The sequence below is a fragment of the Ovis aries genome, chromosome 2 (assembly GCF_016772045.2).
Source record: "Ovis aries strain OAR_USU_Benz2616 breed Rambouillet chromosome 2, ARS-UI_Ramb_v3.0, whole genome shotgun sequence".
Taxonomy (NCBI): Eukaryota; Metazoa; Chordata; class Mammalia; order Artiodactyla; family Bovidae; genus Ovis; species Ovis aries.
In genome coordinates this window covers 141,196,978-141,220,835 of record NC_056055.1, presented here as the reverse complement: position 1 = coordinate 141,220,835, position 23,858 = coordinate 141,196,978, and the positions used below count along the sequence as shown (strand labels likewise).

Genomic DNA, 23,858 nt, shown 5'->3' with positions numbered 1-23,858 from the left:
CCTCAGACAGTGAAACACCCAAGGCATAAGCTTGATTTGTACAGGCTGAGATACACTGAGAGAGATGGGAGGATGGCTTTCTAAAGTTCTAGGCTGCCTCAGTTAACTAGGTTCCAGGTTCGATCTCTGGCATGAAAAACTAGGGATGGGAAATTCACACTCACTCATGCACACCTAAAAGGCACGAACCTGGGATCTCCCTTACACACGCAGTCCTAGGTTTCTGGAAAACCTTTCAGAAATGAACCATTTTTAAATCAACATTCTTCAGGTATAAGAGCAGTCGATATATTTTTTTTAATTCCTAAGATAAATATACTTCTAGTGACCACCCCAAAGGGACCTGTTTTATATGAATTTCAGTTTTAGAATAGCATCTCATTAATTCCAGATGAACAGGCTCAGTCACTTTCCAGACAAGGCACTAAGCCCTTCCTGACATTACATGACAGAGAAGCAAATTGGAAAATAAAATGCTAGGCCGTGGGAAGAACATGACATTCAAATAACCACTCCTTCTATCATATTGTAGCAAAGACTATTACAGTCACCAAGGCGTCCTCTCCAAGTTTATTACCAGGAAGACACACACACACAGGTTTTCTGAGCACAGAAAATACACTAAGAAGTAAAGCATTTTCTATTAAACCCAGAGTAGGCCATCCTCAGGTTTTAATTCGCTACATGAAACCTGAAGTGTTCTAGTCTGAAAAGAGTGTGGCGTCACTACCATGAGTAACTCTGCACCGAACGACACTTAAGGTGCTGGCTTCTCCCAGCCCCTGAAACCACACCAGTGACGCTGTGAGCAAGGAGGGAAAGGTGCTGAATACCCTTCCCAGCCCCAAACAGAATTAATTTACGCCAAGATGGAGAAGCACTAGCGATTGCTGTTGGTCTTCCGCCCGAAACAGAGATCATTCAAATCCAGGTTTAGGGTTCTCTTCCCGGAAATCCCACAGTTAGGGAGTCACAGGCTCGGGAGCCAGACTGCCCAAATCTGAAGCCTGACTCTACCACTTATTCCACATGTAACCTGGGCTACTTACTTCCCCTCTCTCTGTATCTTAGCAGCTGGCGGGTAAAGTGAGCATAATGAGAGCATCGGCCCGTGGGGCTCTACTACAGCCTTGCCCACTTGTGAGGCTGAGTCACAGTGCGCTCAGCACATGGAGCCAGGCCTGGCACACAGGAAACACTTGGTAAGATTGGGTGCGGATTTTACAGCCACACTCACTGAAAATACATGGAATTCCCATGGAATTGGTACAGCTGGAAATGGGAGCCAAGCACTCCAGCCTTACTCACCACACTTGTTGGCTGCATCTTAGGCAAGAGTTTCTAGTGATCTGAACCTGGCCCCTTAATTTTCCCTTTTCTAATTAAAAAAAAAGTTTTGAGAAAGGGAATATATATATTATGTATACACACAGACACACACACACACACACAGAATGTGTGAGTGACTTTTTAAAACAAAAATGTTATGTTTTCTATTAAAAAGCAGAAAAAACTCTTCAAAATATTCGTAATACTCTCAAGGTAAACAAACACTGCATTCAAAGAAGTCTACGCAAACCTCTCCCAGTCTAACTTTCATTGCAGAAAACAGAGCCTAGGGAGCTCACAGACATGCAGGGAAGAGAGTACAAGCAGTCTCACGTACAAGAAGTAGGTTATTTGTCCAGAAAGTGAAGAGGAACTGAAAAGCCTCTTGATGAGAGTGAAAAAGTTGGCTTAAAGCTCAACATTCAGAAAACGAAGATCATGGCATCTGGTCCCATCACTTCATGGTAGATAGATGGGGAAACAGTAGAAACAGTGTCAGACTTTATTTTTGGGGCTCCAAAATCACTGCAGATGGTGACTGTAGCCATGAAATTAAAAGACGCTTACTACTTGGAAGGAAAGCTATGACCAACCTAGATAGCATATTAAAAAAGCAGAGATATTACTTTGCCAACAAAGGTCCGTCTAGTCAAGGCTATGGTTTTCCAGAGGTCATGTATGGATGTGAGAGTTGGACTGTGAAGAAGGCTGAGTGCCGAAGAATTGATGCTTTTGAACTGTGGTGTTGGAGAAGACTCTTGAGAGTCCCTTGGACTGCAAGGAGATCCAACCAGTCCATTCTGAAGGAGATCAGCCCTGGGATTTCTTTGGAAGAAATGATGCTGAAGCTGAAACTCCAGTACTTTGGCCACCTCATGCGAAGAGTTGACTCATTGGAAAAGACTCTGATGCTGGGAGGGATTGGGGGCAGGAGGAGAAGGGGATGACAGAGGATGAGATGGCTGGATGGCATCACCGACTCAATGGACGTGAGTCTCAATGAACTCCGGGAGTTGATGATGGACAGGGAGGCCTGGCGTGCTGCAATTCACGGGGTCGCAGAATGGGACACGACTGAGCGACTGAACTGAACTGAATTGAACAGCAACAAAGAGACAGCCTAGCTCTGCTGTTGCTGAGTCTTCTTCAGCTCTCCCACACTCTTCCCCTACCTCGCCCACACAAATGTCAGCAAAAGACCTGAGGACCCCTGGTCCAAGTTTGCTTAGACATCAGCCACTGCATGACTGAGAGTGTCGAAATCCTGTGCCTGGTGAGAGCAGCGGCAGCCAGTTTTTCCAGGGAATCACTGCATATGTTTTTCTTTTTAAGGCAATAATCTTATTTGAAAGTTAAAACAAAACATTTTATTTGAAATACTGTATAAACTCAATGTTATGTTCAAGTCAGAGGATATGAAGAACATTAAATGTGAATTCTAGAAAGCTATAGCTGAGCTGCAGAGATGGAGACAGTGTACACTCACATGCCTGATAACCCACCACAGCTCATGAAGATTCATACTTCATCACCACACGGGCCACGAAGACGCACACACAACAAGGACACCCAGGAAAGCTGGCGGGGAAGCCCAGACTGACTGTCCACAAAGTCCTCACCACGTGCAGGGCACTGTCCTGAGCACGACAGACATGGACCCATTTAATCCTCATGATAGCCCAAGTGGGGGCTTCCTGCAAGTGCCCTTCCAAATGCAGCAGTCCCTACCACACACCTGCTGGGTTACACTCAACACCACCACCGCACTGAGGGAAAAAACCCCAGTCCTGAGAGGGAGAGGAAAAGTCGGGAAATCTTACCTCAGAGGATCTCAACTGAGGAAAAAAGGGCAGAGGGATGTTGTGGGGAGGGAGGTGGGAGGGGGGTTCATGTTTGGGAATGCATGTACACCCGTGGTGGATTCATGTCAATGTATGGCAAAACCAATACAGTATTGTAAAGTAAAATAAAGTAAAAATAAAAATAAAAATAAAGAAAAAGGGCAAAGTGCTCCCTGGGGCCCAAGGAGGAGCCGGGGTCATTAATCTGACAGGGATACTGGGACAGAATGCCTGGCAGAGGGCCAGGTGGCAGAATGAGCCAGGGGCTGACGACCCTCAGCATTTCAAAAGCAGTCCGCTGCCATCCGGACTCTCTTGGTGAGAAATGACGGTTTCATCACAAGACAGAAAAAATTCGTTGTACGTTTTTATTAGCTTACAGCAAAAGTAATAACAAGTTAGCCTCCAAGTGCCATAATTAGTAAGCACTGCCTTTTTTGTAACTCATAAAGCCCCTCAGAGCTGAACCTCCTGCAAGACAAATCTGAGGTTACATATGATCTGCAGGCAGTGGAAGGGCTGGTAGGTGCAAGCCTGTCAGTAGGAGTTACAGTAGTGACAGTAGTAAGATTAGCTGGGGCAGCTGCTGCTATTTCCTGTGTGCCAATCATGTGCCAGCAGCTGCTGGAAGATCACTGGATACAAAGAGTCTCTTCTGATTTCATGAAAAAAAGATGAAGAGGGCTTCCCCGGTGGCTCAGTGGTAAATACATTTGCCAGTGCAGGAGACACAGGTTCGATCCCTGATCCAGGAAGATTCCACACTCCTCAGAGCAACTAAGCCCATGCGCAGCTACTGAGCCTGTGCTCCAGGGCTGCCCAGGAAATGGCAGCTACTCAAGCCCAAGTGCCTAGATCTGTGCTCCACAAGAGAAGCCGCTGCAGTGAGGAGCCTGCACATCTCAACTACAGAGTAGCCTCTTCTCTCCACAGCTAGAGAAAAGCCCTACAGCAATGAAGACCCACCAAGGCCAATAAATAAATACATATATATAAAACTTTAAAAGTCTAGAAAATGAACTTGTTAAAAAAAAAAGATGAAGTTGGTTATACCTGTATCTCCCTTTAAAGAAACTGAGTCTTTAAGATGCCGGGCAACCTGACCAAGGTCCCAGAGCTTGAGTATTGACCTGGGAATTTCAACCCAGTGAAAGTTCCTCAGTCATGTCTGACTCTTTGTGACCCCATGGACTGTAGCTTGCCAGGCTCCTCTCTGTTCATGGAATTCTCCAACCAAAAATACTGGAGTGGGTAGCCATTCCCTTCTCAAGAGGATCTTCCCAACCCAGGGATTAAATCCAGGTCTTCCCACATTGCAGGCAGATTCTTTACTGTCTGAGCCACCAGGGAAGCCCAAGAATACTGGAGTAGGTAGCCTAGTCCTTCCCCAGGAGATCTTCCCAACCCAGGAATTAAACCCAGGTCTCCTGCATTGCAGGCAGATTCTTTACCAGCTGAGCTACTAGCAAAGCCCTCAACCAAGCCAGCTGATCTCAGAGATCTTCTTCTTAACAACTAGACTATCTGATGCTGGAAGGTTCGAAGCTTTTGTTCACACAATTTTTTTCAGTTGTTTAGTTGAAGTCTTTTCTTCATAATGCCCCTAGACTGTGGGATAAAGGCCACTCTCTGAAGGAAGGACAAGACGTGCATATAGAAAGCACTAATTCAGCTCAAGAACAAAAGTCAGCATCAATAATGATAAAGAGTCTCCAAAGCAGGGAGGGGAATGAGAGATGAACTGAGAATTGGCCGAAGACTGCTGAGTACTGAAGCCAAGTGATGGATACCAGAGGATTCTTCCTACTCTTCTCAACTCTGGGCCACGTTTGATAACTTCTAAAATGGCTTTGATTTATTGACAGTTCATTACGTTTGTTGAGTCATTTGTTTTACTAGGTCATATTTTGACATGGTTCAAAGTTCAGAATGTTTTAAAAGGTATATACTCTACCACCCCCACTCCCATTATACTTCTAATATTTCTTTGCACAAATATATAGAGATATTCTTATTTCTATTTCTTTCACGAAAGGTGGCATATTATATACATAGTATTTCACCTTGAGTTCACTTAACCACGTAATCCGGTGATTTTTTTCCTCTATTGATGTACAGAGAACTTTTCATTCTCCATCGGTGGGTCTTCCATAGTATAGATATACCATAAACCTACTCAACCAAGACACCTCAGCTGTTCCTAATCTTTTGCTACCACAATAAATAAGCCTATACTGTCTTTTTTCTGTTGATTGCCCATTTTGAGGGCCACACTAACCATTTCTTACATTTATTTACTTACTGCCAAAACAGTAAGCAGGGGTGGATCCAGGTTTCACGGGGCATAAAGTTTAGACAATTTGAAAGATCCTCTTTAAAACAGAGAATACAAAATCATGAGTTCAAAATGATGTATAAACGTGTGTATTTCTTTTTAAATTAAAAATTCTCATCAATTCACTGGAGTCTTAAAGATTAAGGTCCTTTCTTCCAGGATCTTTTTAGACAACAAAAAATGTTTATACAGAAATACCTCCCCATTTTGCAAACTGACATCTCTGGGTGGAGTTACCTAGAATACACTGTAACTTTCCAAAATCTACTGTATTGCACTTAAAGGAACATGAATCCTATCATTTACTAGCTGCACAGGAGGTCCCTGTCTCTGAGAATGACAGGCAATATCATCACGGTCTCACAGATGTGGAAACTGAGGCTTAGAGATGCAGTGATTTGCCCCAGGTGGTACTGCTACTGCTACTGCTGCTGCTGCTGCTGCTGCTGCTGCTGCTGCTGCCGCTGCTGCTGCTAAGTCACTTCAGTCGTGTCCGACTCTGTGCGACCCCAGAGACGGCAGCCCACCAGGTTCCCCAGTCCCTGGGATTCTCTAGGCAAGAATACTGGAGTGGGTTGCCATTTCCTTCTCCAGTGCATGAAAGTGAAAAGTCAAAGTGAAGTCGCTCAGTCGTGTCTGACTCTTTGTGACCCCATGGACTGCAGCCTACCAGGTTCCTCCATCCATGGGATTTTCCAGGCCAGAGTACTGGAGTGGGGTGCCATTGCCTTCTCCCGGTGGTACAGTGGGTATTAAATCAGGCCTGTTTGATTCCAAAGCCTCTTTTCAAAAGAGAAGACTAATAAAAGATAACATTGCCATTATTACTTCCCTGTCTGACACAACTGAGTGACTTCACTTTCACTTTTCACTTTCATGCACTGGAGAAGGAAATGGCAACCCACTCCAGTGTTCTTGCCTGGAGAATCCCAGGGATGGGGGAGCCTGGTGGGCTGCCATCTACAGGGTCGCACAGAGTCGGACACGACTGAAGCGACTTAGCAGCAGCAGCAACAAAAAAGAAACATTTGATCTCAAACAAATTCTCAGTTTCCATTTTATATTTTCAGAACATCTTTTCTTTAAAAAAAAAAAAAACAACAACAACTCGGTAATGTACCTAAGTAAACACAGGTAAGTGTACCTAACTAAACGCAGAGCCTAAGGTCAGCATTGTGCTCACTATATAGGCTGGGACGTCACCTGACTGGTCCTCTGGTACCCAGAGAAGGGGCACAATGAATCAAAGAGATGACTCAATGCTCATCCTTTGTGTTGGGGGTATGCTTGTTTTCTGCTGACCTCTCACATTTCGAATAATATCCCCAGATCCTCAGATCTGTCTAGAAACAAGAGTGGGACCAAGGGCTGCCATCATTTTCATTCTAATAACTAGACATGCAAAGACTTTAAACCTATCCTAGAAGGTAAGACTCTTCCAGTCCAACTCAAATAGAAGCAGATCAGACTAACTAAATGTTTTCAACACTTTTTCAATGACACAAGCCAGATCCGTGATTGACTGTCACCACGGATACTGCTAGGATGTGCTGCTAGTGACATTTCATGCCTGGAAGCCAGAAGGCTGAACATCCTGTAATGATGGGGACAGTCTAGTACAGAGAGGGGACTGTGGAGCCAAATAAGCCCAAAGCGCTGCTGGTTGAGAGGATTGCTGAGATAGCCCTTCACAGAAGGGGGATAAAACAAGAGCGGATATGGACAGGGCCACACTTTATCCCAGGCCTTTCAGGTTATTCTAGGAGCATTAACAAAATGAGAGGTTCTGCATGGAGAAGGCTCCTGTCAACGCTCTCATTTGATCTTTACTGCACTGCCAGGCCCCATCAACTGTCAAGAATTGCCATGAAGGGTCAAATTTGAGAGTAAAGTAAGCCACAGATTTCAAGAGTTCACAATCTTTCAGCCATCGCTTGAGAAATAAAGGGCTTAAAATTAATGTGTACAATGTTTTAAACTTTCAAACTCATTCAAAAACTCTCTCAAAAGTGCTTCTTGCATTTATATAAATATCACCATTATTCAATATGGAAGGTAGAAAATAAAATTAATATTGTCCTTTATTAAAAGGCCGTGTTCTAAAACAGCAATTTATAGGAAGATCTAACAAAGATCTATCAAAACAATAGGAAAACATGTTATACCTCAGATCCAAACATTCAATAATAAGGCAGCCCAAATACTGGGGTACCTACAGTGGAATTCTACTCAGCCACTCAAAAGAATGAAAGAATGTCGCTATTTTTAACAACATGGGTAGACTTGGAGGGTATTATGCCAAACATGAAATAAGTCAGACAGAGAAAGACAATATCTGTATGGTATCACTTGTATGCAGAATCTAAAAAAATAAAACAAACTAGTGAATATAGCTGCAGAGAAGCAGACTCACAGATAGAACAAACCAGCGGTCACCAATAAGGAGAGGGAAGTAGGGAGGGGCAGTACAAGAGGCACAAACCATCATGCATAAAACATGCTACAAGGACATCTATAAACACAGGGAACATGGCCAGTATTTTATAATCACTACAAATGGAATACTGACTTCAAAAACTGTGGAGCACTACATTGTATGCCTGCAACTTACATAATATTGTACATCAACAATACATCAAAAAAAAAAACAAAACCCAGACTACATGTGTTTATTCATTTCTTAGGAAGGACTCTACATTCTTTGAAGTTGTAACACTTCCATAAACAAGCAGAGAATGCTTTATCTTTGTCAGCTTTACCTGCTATTTGTACTGAACCATCTTCACCCAGAAGAATATTACCAGCTTTCAAATCCCTATTAGGAAAAAGACAGGGAATTTAATGCTAGAGTACAGACAATCTATTGCATTAATTCACTCAGGGAGATTTCAAAACATATCACATAATTTAGCTGTTTGACATAATTATTATTTTACAAATATAATATTGGTAAAACAAATTTAAAAGTTATAAGGGTACACTGTGACTTTATAGTTTGCTCCTGAAGGATGGTTAGGGTTTTATATTAATAACACTTAGTTTCTGTGATATTATTATCCAGACTTAAAAACAATAGTGAGTAGATACTTTATGTTACAGAATTAGAGACTGTCCACATACTCACAATACTATCATTTTGTCAAGAATTAAAGCCCAGTCTATGTAAAACTGCTTTACTTCAACTTAAATTTGTCTGTAGTACAATTTCAAATCAAACCCATCAATGGATTTGGATCGATGGACAATGGATTTGATCAGTCTCTTCTCTGGGGAAATACTGATTACAAATACTAACTATAATAGTTGATATTTCTTCACTATATAAAAGTTGTGCTCAGTAGCCTTAACACTTCAGAAAAATGACAATTTACAAGTTTGATTTCTAAAGTCATATTTTTCTAATCATTAAAAGACATAGTAAATATCATAAACCATACAGTTCACTCACAGTTCAGGGCAGGGGAATTACAAATATTAGTCTTATGGTTAATGGTTGTTTACTTGCAACTATTCCTAAGAGCCCAAGTAACACTAACCCATTTGAAACACCCAGTGCTCGCATTCTATGCCATTTCGCTCTGTAAAGAATCAGCCCTGTATGTCGCCGAAGAGATGAAGTTAGTGCCACTCCTCCTCCACCACCAGGTCAAAAATAATTAACATATTACATGTTTGGAACACTCTTGCCTGCGTTATAAAGCTAGAGATGCTGACCTAAGTTAGAAATGGGGCTTCCTAGGTGGCTCAGTGGTAAAGAATCCGTCCACCTGCCCATGCAGGAGACTCAGGAAGCATGCGTTCAACTCCTGGGTTGGGAAGATCCCCTGGAGAAGGAAATGGCAACTCACTCCAGTACTCTTGCCTTGAAAATCACATGGATAGGGGAGGCTTGTGGGCTTCAGTCCATGAGGTTGCAAAGAGCTAGACACAACTTAAGGACTGAGCACACACATCCAAGTTAGAAATATGCCAGCACTTAACTGTGAGGTGTGTTTCCTTAACATCCTCTACTAACCAGGACTGAAGATAGGGACAGCTGAATCGAAACACCTCTGCAGAAGCCATACCTGTGAATCTGACCATTTCTGTGTAGATAGTCTAAGCCTTCCAAAACTTCTTTAAGAATTGTTGCTATTATTGCCTCTTCCAGAACTCCATTCTTGTGTTCTCCTCGATTGACGATGTATTTTATGATATCCAACATTGAACCTAAGTGGACAGACAGAATTAAACAGCTGTATAAGCACCTTCATGATCTTTCCAGAACACGGCTCCCTATTTAAAAAACTAAATGAGAACATCAAAATATTTTTTGTTGTTGTTTATTTAGCACAAATATTCCCAAGGTGCACAAACAACTTCATGGCAGCCCATGGCCAGAAAAACACTAAATCCAAGTCTGCAAGCACACATCCTGCTGAACTTAGTGAGAGGGGTTCTGGGTCAAGAAGCAGAAGCCTGTGCATGACCACTGCACAGTTAGTCCCTTTCCCCAAGACATGCAATTGGTTACAGATTAAAAGGAGGTTCGGGATGTCTACGCAGAAAAAGAAAGGAACAGGAAGCCAGGGGAAAAGACAGCAGGGAACTGCTGAGAGAAAGGAGCACAGTTCTGCAACCCCTAAGACACAGGCAGCAGAAGCGAGAGGAAAGTACATTGCTTCTAGAGACCCCTGCTTACGACGAGAAGACTTCTTTCTATTACTCTAGGCAATCTTTATTCCATTTACTTGACACTGATGCACTGAGTTTAATAATAAATGAATGCATACTACTTTGTTACTATAAACAGATTAGTATCCTTGGCACTCTGAATTCATGTTTCAACACATGTGAATTAATATTCTAAACCTCCTGGGCATTTTAAGAGCTATAATTACCTGGGGGTTCAACATTTCTGAAGCGTTACCAAATAGCTCACCTCAGGACCTGAGTTTGGCTCCAAGCTCTCTCTGATTAACAAGGAGGACTAAGTTTCCCCATCAGGTATTACTACAGCAGACTAGCCACCTGCCCCTCATTAAGAGATCTGATGTGATAAAACAGTATAGACGAAAACAAATACAGAGTTCCCTCCCCCCACCGAGAGAAACAAAACATCTCTCTATTGGCTGACTCTTGGATTTTTGGATTATTTAGAAAGAACACCTCCAAAAAACATTTTATTTTTGAATCTTATAAGGATTTACCATACCAGGCATGGATGCATTTCTGGGGCTTCCCAGGTGGCACTATTGGTAAAGACCACACCTGCCAATGCAGGAGACATGAGAGACTCTGGTTCGATCCCTGGGTCGGGAAGGTCCCCTGGAGGAGGGCACAGCAACCCACTCCAGTATTCTTGCCTGGAGAGTCCCTTGGACAGAGGAGCCTGGTGGGCTACAGCTCACGGGGTTGCAAAGAGGCAGACATGAGTGAAGGGACTTAGCATGCACACACCCATGCATTTCTGGACTGCTGAAAGAAAAGTGGGCCATGTCTGCCCACATTCCCCTTACCTGTGGAAACCTGTTTAAAACTTGTTCCTCTTACCTAAAGCCCGGGAAGGCTAAATTTAATTCCTTTAAAAAGACAATGAAATTTTCTATCCAGTCCACAAGGAAGGGCACAGGGGATACTTTCAAGCTTATAAAAAGTAATTGGGTTTAAAAATAAAGAGAGGAAGTAAAACCTGCAAGGTCCCAGGTTACCGGAATTTCTTGTTTCCTTAGTTAGTGGACCCCACAGGAAGAGACCTGGTTAAGATCATCATTAATAAAGTACCACCCTCAGCAGAACCAAGACGCAGTCCTGAGGCTCAACACTGCAGTCAGCTCCAAGGGCTTCCTTTTTCTCCTTTCCTTTTTAATTAAAAACCAGAGTCGGCACTCAAGGAAACAATGACTAATAGGATTGACAACACTGGGAACAGAACCGAACTAAGTTCTCCCGGGCTCCCTACCGAGACTTACACCAGCAAACCCGAGGCAATTACAAAGGCTTCATCATCTCATGGCAGGGCCTTGCTGGATCCAAGGCAGTTTCTTCTTATTAAAAAAAAAAAAAAAAAATTGAGATGTTTCCCTGATTCAGCCTTAGCTGAACTGGGCTTGCAAATAAAAGTGGGCTGCACAGTATCAGCCCCACTCTGTCCGTTCTGACTGCATCCAGACACCACCCTACATTCTCCCCTGCTCGTAATATACTTCTTATCTCAGAAAGACGGATATACAGGGAGGAAGGGATGCTGGGTGTTGGGTATGCTTGCGCTTTCTCAGCTGCAGTTTTCAGCTCTGTACAATGAAGGTGATGATACTTGTAGGTCCACAGCTCCCAGCATCAGCAGTCATAACGTGTGTGACCTTGGGCAAGCTGTCTAATTCTCTTGGGCTCTTGTGTACTTTCTGAAAAACGCAGATGACACCTGCCATTCGAGGGTGTTGCCCGGATTACATGAAATAAGGCAGTAAATCACCCTGCATGGGATCTAACCATGGAGAAAGCATTCAAGGAAACTAACCGTGATGATGACCCTCCCCTATCAAGAGTGAGGCTAGAAGATGAAAAGGAAAAATATATGGGAATGGGAAAGTGTCTTACAAATTACATTCAGTTCAGTTCAGTGGCTCAGTCATGTCTGACTCTTGCCTGTGGCTTTTTTAACTTCCGTGATCTGAGGCTGGAGAGATAAAGCTCCTTCCCCTTCCCACGCGTTCCTTCATGAAACCCACAGTCTGAAAATACCCTGTCCAATACCGTAGCCACTGGCCACCTGAGGTTATTTAAATAAAGTTGATTAAAACTGAGTAGAAATTCAGTCCCTCAGTAACACTAGCCACATGGCAAATACTCGATCCACCAGAAGAAACTGGAGAGCACAGCACACATTTCCATCAGCACAGACCTTTGAACAAACAGCAGTGAGGTGACTCGCTATCTTACAAGGTGTGAAAGACTTGAATAATGTTTAGAGCGAATGCCTTAAAAGAGAAAGGCCAGGTTAACTTTTCTGAAGAGACAAAGGGGTGGCTGTAGAGATGGCGACACCTTGCAGGACATGAGCTCGTGGAGAAGGACAGACTGACGTCCAGGCCGGAGGAGCAGCGCAGAGACCTCAGACAGCAGAAGACTTTTGGGAAGTCTCACCCACGAGGACACAGACACTCCAGGAGTTACGCTGAATTATGAAAGGCTTTGAATATGAACGTCAAGCAATCCAGACTTGACTCTCTAGGCAAATAATGAACCAAGAAAACTTTAAAATACAGGAGGAAGGGGATCAGATCTGAAATCTTATTCAATACGCTGACTCACACAAAAGGAAAAAAAGAAAAAAACAAGCAAATAATGAAAAAACCCACTTACCTCCACTTAGTAATTTCATGACCAGCCAAAGTTCGTCTTTTACCACAAAAGAGGTGTAATAGGTCACTACGTTGGGATGGCTGCACTGACTCATGGCTTGAATTTCTTTCTGTAAAAAGAGCAAAACATGACATAGTACCATTGGGTGAAACCCAGGAAGTAAAAACAAATGAACCCTGTTGAGTATTTGGGTAACGTTCCTACTTAGAGCACAACTGGGCAAGGGTGGGGGGGTGGGGCTGCCTAGATCATTACGTTATATAAACCACATGAGAAGTAACTCCCTTGATCGCATCATCCACTTGCTAGAATTAGGGAAGCCTACCTAGAATTAGGAGACCACAGAGCCCTGTGGACCCTCCGAGGGACAGAGGAACTTCAGATCAGCACACAGCCCACATAACCCTCCTACTCTGCCCGCCATATGTGATAAGTGTCTTGACCTGAACTGAAAGCATCATCAACAGAGGCGAAAGATGGGTGAGCTACTAGGACACCTAAGTCTAGGCGCCAACCTGAACTCCAGTGGTTTTTGGAGCCTCCCTCATCCAGAAAGGGACAACAGAGTTGCTTCTGTTTCTCAGGTCTGCTAAGACGGTAAATGAAAAACCACATATAAAAATGCTAGAGTATCGTCTTCCACGTTACCTTCTATGGGAGATAGTCCATCAAGGAAAAGAAGAAAAGTAGTGGTGGGAGGCACAGCTGAAATAAGCTTGGGAAACATCAGACACTATATCTCACTTTAAAAGCATCACAGGCTACATTAGTACTGTCAAAGGCTCTGAGAAGTCCTGCGGTAGATAAGCTGTCATAGTTGAATCCACATTAACAATGCAGGAAAATAATGCTTTGTGGGTCACGGCTTAGAAAACACTGCTGCAGAGGAAAAAGTTTTATCAAGAGACAAAACCATGAAGCTCTGAAATCAAACAAGCAAGCAACTTCCATACGACACGTTTTTCTGCGGTACTCAAGTTCATATTGGTTTTGGTTTGCGGTTTTGTTATGGCCAGGTCAGGTGACGCCTATAAAAACCGTCAGTCGACGCCTATAAAAACCGTCCGTTGAATGCTGACCTTCAATCAAAGGCACCAAACCAGCATAACTCAATTTCAAGGTGCTGACCAAAAGCCACCAGAATAACCTAAGTCATCGCAGAAACCTCACGTATATGATTGTGTATTTATGATGAAATAAAAAGTATATTTGTGCATCTATACATTACCTTTATATACCCAGTATTATTTTAATCTTCAAATTACTAAGACAACCCAACGTGTCAATTAACTTGGCCTAAATATCATGACATGTAACACATACACACATCTCAATACTTATTTAAGTGCTCAATACTTATTTAATCTCACTCTTATTTAAGTGCTTTTTATCATGGATAAACTCGTAAGGAAAAAAAAAATCACACATTTGTCTGTTTTCCTTTCATTATACAATAACACTTTCCCATCATCATTTTCCTGATCCATTTAACTGATCACAGGTTTTCTAAATCTAACACTTTTTGATTCTGCACCTTTTGTCCTTTGAAGAAGAGCTAAAACCTGAGCTCCAGTTTCCATCTGTTTCGAGCGTTAGGTTTCGATACTGTTAGACATTCTGAAGGAGAACTGGAACATTGCCCAGCACCCCTATTTCAGGTGGCCAGCATCTGCTCTTATGGGCATGGCCCACTTTGAAGGCCTGCAGCTCTAGGTAGGGTTCAGTTTAAACAGATGCCCCTGCGGTTCACAGAAATGAGAACGATGTTTCTTCAAAGTATGGGTGTTCTACATTCTCAGTTTTATATCCAATGTAAATGAACGCCTTTCTAGTTTTCGAACACCAAACTTTTAAATCATTAAAGCATACAGTCAACAACAGGTGCTCTTAAGAAAGGAAATTCTTTTGCATGGAAGCAAAGTGGGTCAGAGCCTGGAAAAACACATTTTAAGACCTTTGTCTTTAGATGGCCAGTATCACTTCCTACCTGGGGATCAAGTTCTCTGATACAGCAGTGAACAACTGTGTGGGTGTGTGTGAGAGAGAGGGAGAGACCCGGGGGTATGAGAGGACTCTTGTAAGTAACCTATGGAGAAACTATTTTAGACAGTATACGGACATAACTTACCAAATTCTATTCCCTCAAAATTCAGGGCCTTAAAATTACCCGCCAGATATTTAAAACTCCTGAGGACTTTTAAAGAGAAGAAAGAAAGAAGAGACACAGATACTGCTGTGACTAACAGATCGGCAGGGGCAGAGTAAGGGCAGATCCCAGGAGAGGCAGGTTCTGAGAAGAGAGGCAGGACTTGCATCTGTCTGGCCACTCATCATCTCGCTGCCCTCTTCATCACTCGGCTAGGGCTCCGTATCCCCCACTCGTACACCCCCCATTTTACTGCTCAGCATTTCCATGCAGCGGAGCAGCTAATGTGTAAAGACATGATGAAACTTGCCTTAAGAAAAACACTGGTCACTCTCCCTTGGGAAATGACCTGTACTTTCACTGAACCCCATATTAAGTAATATTTCCACCACGGGGTAGAAATGCACTTTTAAAAAGTTAAAAATAGGTGTTATGTGGCCTATCCAATCCTTAATTTAGTCTATACATAAACTTTTTGTTTAGATGCCTTTTAGAGAGATACAAAATTTTTACACCAGCACCCCTTAGGCAACACGGGGATTAGAAGCACCAACCTCCATACAGTCGAAAATCCTCCCTAGGTACGCAAGATTTGTTTCCTCAGTGTCCTTGGATTCAACAAACCATAATTGTGTAGTGCTACAGTATTTAAACTGAAAAAACTGAGTATAAAGGGACCTCCACATTTCAAATCTGCATTGTTCAGGGGTCAAGTGTATTTATAATTTTGCTATGGTCTGAAGGCTTGTGACCCTGAAACGTTCATAAGTGGATGGAACTGGGAAGTGAGGCAGTTGGGAGGTGATTAAGTCATGAGGGTGGAGCCTTCATGAATGAGATTAGTGCCCTTATCAAACAGACCCCATAGAACCAGCTCACTGCCTCCTCAACATGAGGAAGCAGAGAAATCTATGGCCTGGGAGAGGGGACCCACCCAGTCATGCTGGCACCCTGACCTCAGACTGCCAGGCTCCAGAACAGTGAGAAACAAGTTTCTTTGTTTATAAGACACCTGGTCTATGGCATCTTTGTTCTGGAGGCCCAGACAGACCAAAACAATTATATACACTTTTTTTTTCAATTTGAAAAATATAACTTATTTCTTGATTGAAATATTCTTCCCACAGAACTTTCAACAAAGTGATGATGGTTATTATTTGAATCCTTCCTTGTTGGAACAGTCTATCAACTAATTATCCAAGCTTTTCCCAATGCCTTAACTTTACGCATATGGGTAGGTAAAGCCATTTATCCCCCAAACATACGTATTTCTTCCTGTCCCTAGAAGTGATCACAGTATTGCCCAGAGATGAATACATGGATGGAAAAAACAAAAACACCTTTTTGTTTCTTCCCACAGAATGACTGGGTTCATTTCTCTTCCTTTATTTAGGACACAATCCATGGAAGATGTGTGACTTAGAGCAGTGGTTCTCAAATCTGAATGTGCACGCAGATCACCTGAGAACCCTGTGAAAATGCAGACTGGGATCCAGGAGGTCTGGGGCAGGGCCTGAGGCTTCTAACTGCTGCTGATGGTGCCGGTCCAGAAACCAGACTTGTAATGACAAAGTGGAGGAAGGCAGGCAGACAGGCCCCTGGGTGGAGGGGATGTGAAAGGAAGGAGCACAGATGAGTGGTTGCAACCAAGGCCCAGGGGCTGGAAACGGAGAAGAGCCGGCCGGCGGTGCTGCCAGGGTGACTGAGACCCTGCGGAACCGGCGGGAGGCAAAGCTGGAAATCAGAGACTGTGGGGTTAAAGGGTTTCAATTTCACAGCCACAGCAAAGGGGAAAAACTTCCAAGGGAGAAAAAAGCAGGAGGTCAAACTGGAAGAATTCACAGACCTCTGAAATCCAGGCAACACATGAGCTAAAACTGTAGTCATTAGCTCAGCTGGTAAAGAATCCACCTGCAATGTAGGAGACCCCAGGTCGATTCCTGGGATGGGAAGATCCCCTGGAGAAGGGATAGGCTACCCACTCCAGTATTCATGGGCGGCCCTGGTGGCTCAGATGGTAAACAATCCACCCGCGATGCGGGAGGATCTGGGTTCAGTCCCTGGGTTTCGAAGATCGACATGGGCATGGCAACACACTCCAGTGTTCTTGCCTGGAGAATCCCCATGGATAGAGGAGCCTGGTGGGCTACAGTCCCTGGGGTCACAAAGCGTCGGACATGACTGAGTGACTGACAACGCGCAATTCAGTGGCTCCCTTGATAGAACTGTGAAATCAGACTCAGACACATCAAGTGCCAAACCAAGCTACGGCACAGTATTTAAGCTTCCTTGTGGCCTGAAGAGTTGGATCTGCTCTTGCAGCACAGGTGATGTCTCACAAGAGTGGGGAAGCCAACCTAAAATGGGTTATTGAGTAAAAGGCCTTTCCATCTGCTAACACCAAAGTGGCAGTCACAGCAGCATCTCTGCTGGGAGCAATGTGGGAGGCAGCCAGATCCAAGAGGGACACGCACATACTGCAGCTGGGCCAACCTGGACGAATTTGCCAAAACAGGGCATGACATATGCCTGTTCCATGAAACAAAGGAGGAGAAGAGGGCAACAGAGGATGAGGTGGTTGGATGGCATCACCAACTCAGTGAACAGGAGTTTGAGCAAGCTCTGGGAAATGGTGAAGGACAGGGAAACCTGGTGTGTTGCAGTCCATGGGGTCACAAAGAGTTGGGCACAACTAAGCAACTGAACAACAAAAAATTTAAATATTTATGAGAGATTTTCTAATATTGCTATATGGACTTTGTCCTACCTCCCTCGCCAAATTTTTGTCTCCTATTACTGAGAATAAGCAGGAAGCATGATTAACAGGGATGTAAGCCAGCAGGAGCCACTGAAGAAGGGCCGCATGCAAGTCACAGCTGGCTTGGAAGCTTCGTTTTGCCATGGACCACAGACTGGTTACCTGGGCAGGTCACCCAGTCTGTTTGAGACTCAGTATCCTGTTCGGTAAAGAGCTTAATGACGCCACTGGAAACCTGCTATAAAGCACAGGAAGCTCAGCTCAGTGCTCTGTGATGACTTAGAGGGGTGGGATTGGTTGGGGGGAAGAGAGGTCCGAGAGGGAAGGGATATATGTATACCTGTAGCTGATTCACTCCACTGTACAGCAGAAACTAACACAATATTTTTATGCTCCATGTTTTTAAAATGCTTAAAAAAATACCATCTACATAGGGCTGTTGTGAAATAAGCAAAATGATATCTATACAACTCCTTGCAGAAGGTCTAGCACCTAACGTGAATGTTGCAAGTCACCCTCTCGATGTCTCAGTTCTTCCCGAGTGAGGATCCCCACACTGACCACTAATCTCAAAGGTCCCAAGTTCCCAACTAAGTCTCAGAGGCACAGAGACAGACCTTGGCAGCAGCACACACCTCTCCCTAAGAAAGATCTCCTAACAAATGTGTTCTGGCTCAAGAAGTGTCCTGTGAATGTGGTCAGCTAACTGGGCCACGAATTCTTCGCTTCATTCCCGAATCTACATCATCCTCACCTGTGTTTTCCCTTATTATTTCACTCTGTGTTTAATTTATATTAATACCACCTTATCATATTTCATGTATCTTGGAATACGGCCTCAAAATCTTTTGGAATAAGATGTCTAAACATATGCAAAGCTTTCAGAACAAAGAGAAACAAAAAAGAGTTTGAAGGACTAAGAATTAGGGAAAACTTAAAGCCTCGCTTCTTTCATCCTGAAGACAATATGATTTGCAAAGCACTAGAAGGAAAGAAATTTCTTTTATGAAAGGGAATGCTTTAAATGGATCCTGAATTCAAAATATTAAACTACACTTAACCAAATTAGCATATTTTCACACCTTAGCTAAATCTTAAATAAATTCTTCTGTATCTTCTGTATCTGAAGTTGGTAGCAAAACATTCTATTCAGCCTTAGCTGAGAAATGAAATCCACCCAAGTTCCAACATCAGTTCAGTTCAGTTCAGTTCAGTTCAGTCGCTCAGTCGTGTCCGACTCTTTGCGACCCTATGAATCGCAGCACGCCAGGGCTCCCTGTCCATCACCAACTCCCGGAGTTCATTCAAACTCATGTCCATCGAGTTGGTGATGCCATCCAGCCATCTCATCCTCTGTCGTCCCCTTCTCCTCCTGCCCCCAATCCCTCCCAGCATCAGAGTCTTTTCCAATGAGTCAACTCTTCGCATGAGGTGGCCAAAGTATTGGAGTTTCAGCTTTAGCAACAGTCCTTACAAAGAACACCCAGAACTGATCTCCTTTAGGACGGACTGGATGGATCTCCTTGCAGTCCAAGGGACTCTCAAGAGTCTTCCCCAACACCACAGTTCAAAAGCATCAATTCTTCGCCACTCAGCTTTCTTCACAGTTCAACTCTCACATCCATACGTGACTACTGGAAAAACCATAGCCTTGACTAGACAGACCTTTGCTAGCAAAGTAATGTCTCTGCTTTTCAATATGCTATCTAGGTTGGTCATAACGTTCCTTCCAAGGATTCCTCGTCTTTTAATTTCGTGGCTGCAATCACTATTTGCAGTGATTTTGGAGCCCCAAAAAACAAAGTCTGACACTGTTTCCACTGTTTCCCCATCTATTTCCCATGAAGTGATGGGACCGGATGCCATGACCTTAGTTTTCTGAATGTTGAGCTTGAAGACAACTTTTTCACTGTCCTCTTTCACTTTCATCAAGAGGCTTTTAGTTCCTCTTCACTTTCTGCCATAAGGGTGGTGTCATCTGCATATCTGAGGTTATTGATATTTCTCCTGGCAATCTTGATTCCAGCTTGTGCTTCTTCCAGCCCAGCGTTTCTCATGATGTACCTGCATATAAGTTCAATAAGCAGGGTGACAATATACAGCCTTGACGTACTCCTTTTCCTATTTGGAACCAGTCTGTTGTTCCATGGCCAGTTCTAACTGTTGCTTCCTGACCTGCATACAGATTTCTCAAGAGGCAGGTTAGGTGGTCTGGTATTCCCATCTCTTTCAGAATTTTCCACAGTTTATTGTGATCCACACAGTCAAAGGCTTTGGCATAGTCGATAAAGCAGAAACAGATGTTTTTCTGGAAGTCTCTTCCTTTTTCCATGATCCAGCGGATGTTGGCAATTTGATCTCTGGTTCCTCTGCCTTTCCTAAAACCAGCTTGAACATCTGGAAGTTCACGGTTCACATATTGCTGAAGCCTGGCTTGGAGAATTTTGAGCATTACTTTACTAGCACGTGAGATGAGTGCAATTGTGCGGTAGTTTGGACATTCTTTGGCATTGCCTTTCTTTGGGATTGGAATGAAAACTGACCTTTTCCAGTCCTGTGGCCACTGCTGAGTTTTCCCAATTTTCTGGCATATTGAGTGCAACACTTTCACAGCATCATCTTTCAGGATTTGAAAGAGCTCAACTGGAATTCCATCACCTCCACTAGTTTTGTTCGTAGTGATGCTTTCTAAGGCCCACATGACTTCACATTCCAGGATGTCTGGCTCTAGATGAGGGATCATACCACCGTGATTATCTGGGTTGTGAAGATCTTTTTTGTACAGTTCTTCCATGTATTCTTGCCACCTCTTCTTAATATCTTCTGCTTCTGTTAGGTCTATACCATTTCTGTCCTTTATCAAGCCCATCTTTGCATGAAATGTTCCCTTGGTATCTCTAATTTTCTTGAAGAGATCTCTTGTCTTTCCCATTCTGTTTTCCTCTATTTCTTTGCATTGATCGCTGAGGAAGGCTTTCTTATCTCTCCTTGCTATTCTTTGGAACTCTGCATTCAGATGCTTATATGTTTCCTTTTCTCCTTTGCATGAAGCAGGGCAAAGGCTAACAGAGTTTTCCCAAGACAATGCACTGGTCATAGCAAACACCCTCTTCCAGCAATACAAGAGAAGACTCTACACATGGACATCACCAAATGGTCAATACCAAAATCAGACTGATTATATTCCCTGCAGCCAAAGATGGAGAAGCTCTATACAAGTCAGCAAAAACAAGACTGGGAGCTGACTGTGGCTCAGATCATGAACTCCTTTTTACCAAATTCAGACTCAAATTGAAGAAAGTAGGGAAAACCGCTAGACCATTCAGGTATGACCTAAATCAAATTCCTTAGGATTATATAGTGGAAGTGAAAAATAGATTTAAGGGACTAGATCTGATCGATAGAGTGCCTGATGAACTATGGACGGAGATTTGTGACACTGTACAGGAGACAGGGATCAAGACCATCCCCATGGAAAAGAAATGCAAAAAAGCAAAATGGCTCTCTGGGGAAAGGCCTTACAAATAGCTGTGAAAAGAATAGAAGCGAAAAGTTCCAATATCACGTGCAGTTAAATCTGAGGAGGTGCTACTTCTAACTTTATTCTAAACTAGTTGTTCTCAACCTTGGATGCACAGTGGAATCGCCTCGGGACCTTTAAAAAATACCAATGCCTGGATCTCAGACCCAGAGCCACTGATATAAAATTAGTTTAGGACTCAGCCTGGAAATGAAAATTTTCAAAAGCTCCAAGGTGACTCTAATTTGCAGCCAAGTTTGCAAAGCACTGCTTTCCAGTTAAGCACTGAGATGCACCAATTCTTTCGACAGAATGCTAAGAGAACAGTGACCTCCCACATTTTGCATTTGTGGAAAAGCACATTTCCACACTGGAATTTAATCTTAAAAATAAGTATATGACCCATGTGCTAAGTCACTTCAGTAGTGTCTGACTCTTTGCAATCCCATGCAATGCAGCCCACCAGGTTCCTCTGTTCATGGGATTCTCCAGGCAAGAATACTGGAGTGGGTTGCCATTTCCTCCTCCAGGGATGTGACCCATGAATACTAGCAAATAAAACGTATATTTCCAAATCTGAGAGATAACCAAATATATCTTTAAAATGTAAACAAAGCCCCTCTAAGCATTTAAATAATTCTTTATCAGGGGTCCCCTACCTCTGTGTCCCAATGCCTGATATCTAAGGTGGAGCCAATGTAGTAATAAGAGCTTGAATCATCCTGAAACCTTCTTCCCCCCACCTCCCCAGTCCATGGAAAAATTGTCTTCTACAAAACAGGTCCCTAGTGCCAAAAAAGGTTGGACCGCCGCCTTAATGATATGAGGGTAACCAGGTTAATTGAAAACATTCTTCAAAAAGTCATCATTCAGCTTCCACTGCCATAACATCATCATCATTATGAACAGTAATCTCATCCATATTCACAAATAACCCAATACTGTAAGTAGCTGACTTTTTTTTTTTGAACAGGAAAAAAAACCCATAAACTTCAATGATTTCAAATGTCAGCCAAGAAATGGAAGGAAAAGATTGACAAAGTTCTAAAAGCAATATATTTTTTTGGACTGTCATTTTCAATCATGAAAAATGTAATTTTTAATTATAAAAAATCAAATGGCACATATATAGCAAACTCCTACCTCTTGTAGAACGAGAATACCAATAGGAAGAAAAACCTACTCGAGGAAGAGTTAAGTCAAATATTCTGACCTATACTATTTATGAATATATCAACCAGTGTGCCTCGCCAGTTAGTTTTAGAATTACTTTTATATGATTTAGTAACTATTTATCCAAGTACAGTCAAACAGAAGACAAGATTAGAAATGGGGAAGGTCTGGGTATTTTGAAGTCGGGGAAAAACACATGCAAGAATTAGGAAAAAGAATCAAATTTTGTGACAGCCTTAATCATGTCTGTGGAAAGTGAAAGTGAAGTCACTTAGTCGTGTCCGACTCTTTGCGACCCCATGGACTGTAGCCTATCAGGCTCCTCTGTCCATGGGATTTTCTAGGCAATAGTACTGGAGTGGATTGCCATTTCCTTCTCCAAGGGATCTTCCCAACCCAGGGATCAAACCAAGGTCTCCCGCATTGTAGACAGACACTTTACCATCTGAGCCACCAGGAAAGTTAACTAAAAAGAGCTGTTGTAAAAGGTCAAGTGTCAGAGGAGGTGGAGGTCTGGAAAACCCCGGGAAATCAGCAGAGAAATCACAATGGGTAAATAGCTCCTTCCCACAGAACACAACTTCCATTTCTGGGCCTACCTACTTGGTTATGACATCATGACAATAAGCCTTCTGCAAAAACTGGTCGGAAAAAAAAAAAAAAAAAACTACAGAATTTTGCTTGAAAATGAAGAAGTTGCTGAAACAGTTAACAAGGAAAGAAAGCAAAGAATAAAGGAGTGATATTGAAATCAGCAAACTCAATAGGGAAGAGCCATTTTCTTTCAGAGTTGACTGGGAAAGTTCTTCGGCAAACAGTAACAAGGACGCCTCATGGGTTCTGAAAGCTCTGAAGTTGGCCATCAGGAATCCGAACCAGGCTCAGCTATCAGCAACTGCTGTTTGAGCCTTTAATGGTCCATGACTGGGAGTACTGGGGAAAGTAAAGTCGAAGACTTCGTTAAAAACAGAAACACAGAGACTCTTTCCTTTTGGCCAATTTATGGAAACCTCCGGGCCAGCTTTCAACACCACGGCTACATTTGGCTTCATCACGAAATGATGAGAATGGGAGGTGAAACATAGCTTTTTGTTTTGTGTGGCCTGCCCTGTCCCACGCCTGGGTACAACTACAGTCTGGGGTTTTGCCAGGGAATAGCAGCAGAAACCCCACCCATCTCTCTCCAGCCTTCTCCCTCATGTTTCCAAGTCCTTCTCTTTCAGAGGAAGCTTAATTAATTGTGGAAATAACCAAAATAAGAAAGATGATAACACCAGTTCAGTTCAGTCGCTCAGTCATGTCTGACTCTCTGCAACCCCATGAACCGCAGCACGCCAGGCCTCCCTGTCCATCACCAACTCCCACCATGACAATAATGTCATGATTATTAAAATATTTTAGTTTGTGATGGG

At 43.1% G+C, this 23,858-nt stretch overlaps 1 protein-coding gene across 3 annotated transcripts in view; it reads right to left on the bottom strand.

The window, feature by feature from the left end:
• STK39 (serine/threonine kinase 39) overlaps positions 1–23,858 on the bottom strand; it is a 317,482-nt gene that overhangs the window by 216,954 nt on the left and 76,670 nt on the right. For all 3 annotated transcript variants that reach the window (XM_060409809.1, XM_027964892.3, XM_060409810.1), the window contains exons 3-5: positions 12,850–12,958; positions 9,573–9,714; positions 8,265–8,320 (exon numbers count right to left, since the gene is read on the bottom strand). In XM_060409809.1, coding sequence (XP_060265792.1) covers positions 8,265–8,320; positions 9,573–9,714; positions 12,850–12,958 — 307 coding nt within the window. The remainder of the gene's footprint in view (positions 1–8,264; positions 8,321–9,572; positions 9,715–12,849; positions 12,959–23,858) is intronic.